The 5,766-nt window shown below is 47.8% G+C and overlaps 1 protein-coding gene across 1 annotated transcript; it reads left to right on the top strand.

Annotated features, from left to right (window-relative positions):
* Nucleotides 1–700: 700 nt before the first annotated feature.
* Nucleotides 701–5,545, top strand: LOC102309283 (docking protein 2; the record flags this gene model as incomplete). The annotated part of the gene is given in 4 exon segments (XM_014329060.2): nt 701–870; nt 1,115–1,387; nt 1,470–1,583; nt 2,946–5,545. Coding segments are annotated over 4 exon segments (1,400 nt in total), but the record flags the coding sequence as incomplete, so codon positions are not given.
* Between the last annotated feature and the right edge of the window lie 221 nt (nt 5,546–5,766).

Here is a 5,766-nt window from a genome sequence, read left to right as displayed (position 1 = left end):
CAGCACCTGCAGCACACACACGAACACACATGAACACCCACACGTGTGTACGTGTGTCCTTGTGGGGACGTGCGTAGGTTTTCGACCATGTGAGGACCCACCGTTGGATCTTCGCCCTGTTTTACGGGTCAGGCGGGGTTTTCCGGTTCGATTGGATCAGGTGTTTGTTCTGGAGCAGTTTAACGAGCGCTGCTGCTGAAGTAGACCTGCGAGCGTGTGTGGTTTCCTCTGGGAGCATCAGCTGCAGGTCAACAGTTGAACGTAAAAGTTCTGCTGCCAGAGGCAGCGTCGTCGCTGAGATAAAAAGATCACATCTGCTTTTTAGTTCATGTTGTGAAAGATTCTTTCTTCATTTTCAATAATCTGCAGCTCAGCCACAAGAAACACAAACAATCCGCTCATCATCGTTAAAAACACGCGTGTGTTTCATGCAGCCAAAGTCGATTTATTATTTACTCACAACATCATTTCTATTGAGACGTGAAACCACGAGAAGCCGCAGCACGTTCGCAGAGTTGGGCCTCAGTGATAACAACATCCTCTCTGATCAGAGCTGCCCTCATCAATTAGTCCAGGATCAAAATAATCCTTCTTTGTCTGATACCTCATCCTCATTTCACTCTAATTTATAAGTAATCAGTACTCAATGATCTCTGTGTTTCTGCAGACTAACTGAATAATAACTGTGTGTGTGCGTCAGTGCGTGACTTCAGGGTGTCCATTCGGAGGACGGAGGCGTCTGATCGCTGCAGGCTGAAGGGGGACGGCGTCCTGCGAGCTGACATGGATGCTCTGCACCTGCTGGACAAGGGAGGGGACATCGTGTACACCTGGCCGTACAGATACCTGCGGCGCTTTGGGCGCGACAAGGTGTGACACACTTTCAGAATAAAACCAGGATTCTCAGCAGACTTCACAGCAGGATGTTTCTGGGCTGAAGTAAAGAGATTGCGTGTGCTGGTTTGTTGTGACCGGACCGTTTCCGGTTCTTTGCTGACACGGTCGCAGCTTCTCGGCTGCAGGAAACCGTCTGACACGTCCTGCTGTAAAATGTCATGACGCCGTGTTGGCTCGTCAGCCTGTGTGAGCGTCTCTGGCTTTCTGCTTTCTTTAGGCCACTTTCTCCTTCGAGGCGGGTCGGCGCTGCGACTCCGGCGAAGGGAACTTTGAGTTCGACACCAAACAGGGGAACGTCCTTTTCCAGGCCGTGGAAGCCGCCATCAACCTGCAGAAGGTCGCCCCTCCCCACAGACAGACCTCCGGGGGGGGCCAGGCGAGTCCAGACACCACCCAGAGCTTCAGCTTGCCCCCCCCACCGCACAGCCTGCCGCTGGCCCAGAGCAGGACGCTGCCTCAGTCCCGCAGCCAGATGCCCCCGGCCACTCAGGTGAGCCCACACCTCAGCTCCTGAACGTTCAGAGCTCGGGTACGACTGAGCCCGCCTAAAACGTCCCGCCTTCTCTCTGCAGGCAGCGGACGACGTGTACAGCATGGTGAGCGAGCCGCCGAACCTCCAGATGATTCATCACATCGACAAAGAGAGCTGCAACGCCTCACAGCAACAGCAGCAGCGCCCCCAGATGGTAAGAAATGGAACAGAGGCCAAACCAGTAAAATCAGAAAGAAGAGCGTTTGTAAGGAATCCGAGTGGCGAGTGTTTCATGGTTAAAGAACAAAGCAGCTGAAGCAAAACTGTGATTTCTTTGCTGACGATCGGATAAAGTCAAACATCTTCACATCCTTTATTTAAGCAGCTGTAAACGAGAAAAGCTGAAATAATTAGGATGTGGCTCAACAACAACGCTTACCTGTGCTTACACCAGCTTATTAAAACATATCATGATAAGCTGGTGTGAGCACAGGTAAGCGTACCTGCCGGGAGCTTGCAGGGCCGTGAGCGACCCTTCACCGACCGTCCCCCTAACGCTCGTCACAGCCTCCCTCATACTCCATCTTTCCCCCACGCCTTGTCCTTCCTTTGAAGGCAGAGCCAGAAGCTCCCTTGCCCTGGGTCTTTTTAAGGGTTTCATCAGCCGCAGCCCGATGTCGTCCTCCCACAGGAAGGTCCGGCCTTCCGGCGTAGGGTTACCTGATGATCTCAGTGGGAGATCAGAGACAAGAGGGAGCGCATTGCACCGGTACTGCGCTGTGCTCCACCCCCCACCCCATCCCCGCCTCTGGGGCAATGGGAACCAGTTTACCTCTGCTCACACCGGAGCTGGTCCTGAATATGTTTTTAGTTCCTGAGGAAATGATGAGGTCGCAGTCGCTCCGAGGCAGTGGGAACAGGAACTGACTCCATTTATTAAATAATACAACAAACCGCTCTACTGATAAACATCCCAGGATATGACACAAAGAAATAGGAGGGGCCTCTTTTCAAACCGGCGAGCAGGCGGAGGGCCGTCGGTGTTTCACACAAGCCAATAATCTTTGGCGCTTGTGTGTTTTCTCAGTATTTGGTTGGACTGATGTATTTTTATTGTCCTTGGCGTCAAACCTCAGCTTTTGCCTTTGACTCGCTTACGATGACTCTTGACTCCTCAGTAAAGTCGAGGTTCAGAGTATCAGAGTTCATATGATTCAAATAGTTTCCACAGTCACACGTGTCATCATTTTGTTCTACAAGCGGCTTGAAATATGTTCAGAGAAGAAGAACGAGGGCGGCTGCCAGCAGCTGCTTCATCAGCCGGAAGGTGGAGGCACAGTGGTGTTTCTGCCAGGTGAGTGCCACAGCTGTGAGGAGTGCTCACGCGATGCTTCGATGTTCACATCGTGCTCTGTCCTGATTGTCTGTCAGAACTTGTTTGCTCGAGCTTCTTATTTGACACCCTTAGCTGATGACCAATGACATCATTCAGTCGCGACGCCGTTCAGTCACTGTTTGATTCAATGATGATGAAAGCGAACGCGTGATACTGACCCACTTCCTGTCCTGTTCTCAGTGTCGTCTCGAGCCTCCGGTGGATAAAACTCTGACCGGAGTGAAGAGTTTGAACCTGGACTCTCGCCTCCCCGCCCCTCGAAAGAATCAGGTCAAGATGATCTCCAGCTGCCCCCTGCCCAACGCCAGCCCCGACTCCAGCCCTAATCTGAACACCGGCCCCGCCCCCGGCTCGGTCCCCAACCCCCGCCTCAGCCCCAAGCCGAGCGCCAAGCCGGAGCAGACGTACTCGCAGATTACCATGTCGACCGAGAGAGGCACCAAGAGGGAGAAGAGGAGCGCCAACGTGGCGGCGCCCTGCACCAGCAGTGAGGCAGACTACTCGCTGCCCTTCGACACCATCGCCAAGAACGTCATGACCGACATCCTGAACTCTCACCGTACAGACAGCGGCCATGCGGGCGCCGACCCGCTGTACGACAGCATTGACGAGATGAAGATCAGGAACGTCTTCACCAGCGACGGTGACACCGTCAAGACGTTGGACCACATCTATGACGAGCCCGAAGGCTGCGCTGCCGCCGCCGCCAAAGGACAGAAATCCACCCTCTCCACCTCGGTGTACGACGACCCCGAGGAGATGAGAGGAGATGCCTGGAGGATTATGGGTACAGCTGCTGACCCCAAAGGTCACGAGTACCCGTATAACCCCCGAGTCGATGACTACGCCGTGCCCAAACAAGCCCAGAGGGCGTTTCCCAAATCACAAAGCAGCAACGAAGAAGCAGAAGAAGAAGCAGAAGAAGAAGCGGACGAGGAGAGTGAGGAGCCTGGATTAAGGGAGGAGCTTAGAGAGCAGCGCCAGGATTCGCCGTACAACAACGTGATGGTGAAAATGGCGTAGAAGAGAACCGAGCACCGAAGTTAGTTTTAAAGAATTATTTATAAGTTGTAACTTTGAGTTTGGTTGACTGATGTCTCCTTAAGGCACTTTGTAAAGTTTAACTCTGAGCTCAGTGGCAGCGAGAGCTAACGGGCGCTGTCGGCGCCACCTGCTGGTTCTTACTCGCTTTCTTCAGTTTTATTGCTTTTACCTTGAATGTGGGCGCTGCTGTGATGATGTTACTGGAAACGTGTCGTACGTTCATGTGTTGCAACACGTGCAGCTGTGTTACTGTGAGGACAATAAAGTCAAACTGTAGCGTCCGTGTCATGACTCAGACTTTCATCCTGACTTCACACATTTACACGCAACGCACAACTAAGTAAAATGATACAAAATGATACAAAACTGTGGCATTTGGTAAATATAATAATGAACGTAAATTCACTGTGTCATTGAGTAACTTTATTAGCAGCGTCCTCCTGAAATGTGCCAACAACATTGAGAGTAACGTCCTCCTCTCTGTCCCTTGATGCCCTTTGGTTGCTATGGTAACGCCTAAACATTTCTTTCAAAATAAAGGGATGTCCAAATTCATGTGCTGCATCCTCTTCTTTTTTTTTTTGAACAATTGAACAACAAGTACACATAAAAAGCCAGTTGTAGAAAGGCTATAATAAATGTCACAGCTATCTTCTCCAAGTCAGGTGTACAAATACGAGCAGGAAAGCAAAAAAAGTATACTTTAGGAGAAAACACACGATTAAAAGAAGGAAGAGGTGCTCGAGATATAAAACAACATATAAATCAAGTGAAACTGCACGCTCGACACAGCTCGTGTTTTACATGCTTTGGAGTCAGTGCTGTTATTTCGATTCTCTAGATAATTGGAGAACAAGGCTTTAAAAACAAAGATGTTTGGACGCTGCTGTGAAAATTTAGTACAATGAATGTCAAATTTGGCAGAAATAATCAGAAGATTGATAATATATCTTTTTTGGATTTATTTTGTCGGTATGTGAGAGGCCAAAGAGAATATGTTGAAACTTCAGGTTACACGAGGGATCAATTTTGGTGTTTATAAAATTATTTAGATCAAACCAGAGTACACGTGTATGCGTGCATTCCCAAAATACCTGACATATTGTTTCCTCTGCAAACAGTACAAAGAGTATCAATATTTTTCTTACATTTAACCAGATCTGTCTTTACCAGACAACCTCTCTGGATACTGGATAACTTCTCTGACCTTAGTAGTGATGATAAATGTCCTTGATAGAATCCAAGTGTTTTTCAGTCTATGTCATTGTAAATATTTTCCCAGTAAAATACAGCTGCAGGTCTGGAAACAACATCTCTTTGAATGATTTGTCTAATACATTGATTTGTAGCTTTATCGCTCAATAAAGGACAGATGTTACCGATGTACATGCTAGCAGGAGTTAGTTAATACAGTTTCTGCCTTTAGGAGCAGACACCAACAACCTTCCCACCTCACCTGGTATCGCATCAAAAACGACGGCATGTTCTCTTGGAGTGACAGGAAAATCATAAACAGACAAAAAGTCCTTATAAGAAAATAATTGACCATTAGCGTTCAGTAACTGACTCACAACTAAAATATTTCTATCAACCATCTCTGAATATATAATGATTTGTTCTTAAATGTCATATCCTGATTGTTCCAAACAAGATATTTATGGGAGAAAAGTTGTGAGAGTGTATGATTAACCAAGATGAGCAGAGCTGACTGTGAGAGTTTAAATTAGAGATATTGTAATTGCATAATTGCATCCTAGCAGAAAGTGCATTCAGTCCTCCAAGTGAGTTAAAGATGTGTTTGGTAATAAAATTCCAAATTGAACTGGGATTTTTAAAAAGAGTCTGATCCATTTGATTTTAAAAGACGCATTTAGGGAAGTGAAATCTAAAGAATTTAGGCACCAGAACACAAACTGTTTATCATTACATTTGTTTCTCTTTTTCCAAATGAAGTTTA

The sequence above is a fragment of the Haplochromis burtoni genome, unplaced genomic scaffold (genome assembly GCF_018398535.1).
Source record: "Haplochromis burtoni strain Fernald_Lab_line unplaced genomic scaffold, NCSU_Asbu1 Contig_501, whole genome shotgun sequence".
Lineage (NCBI taxonomy): Eukaryota > Metazoa > Chordata > Actinopteri > Cichliformes > Cichlidae > Haplochromis > Haplochromis burtoni.
Note: the sequence above shows the minus strand (reverse complement) of the source record. Positions and strands in the feature narration are given on the sequence as shown.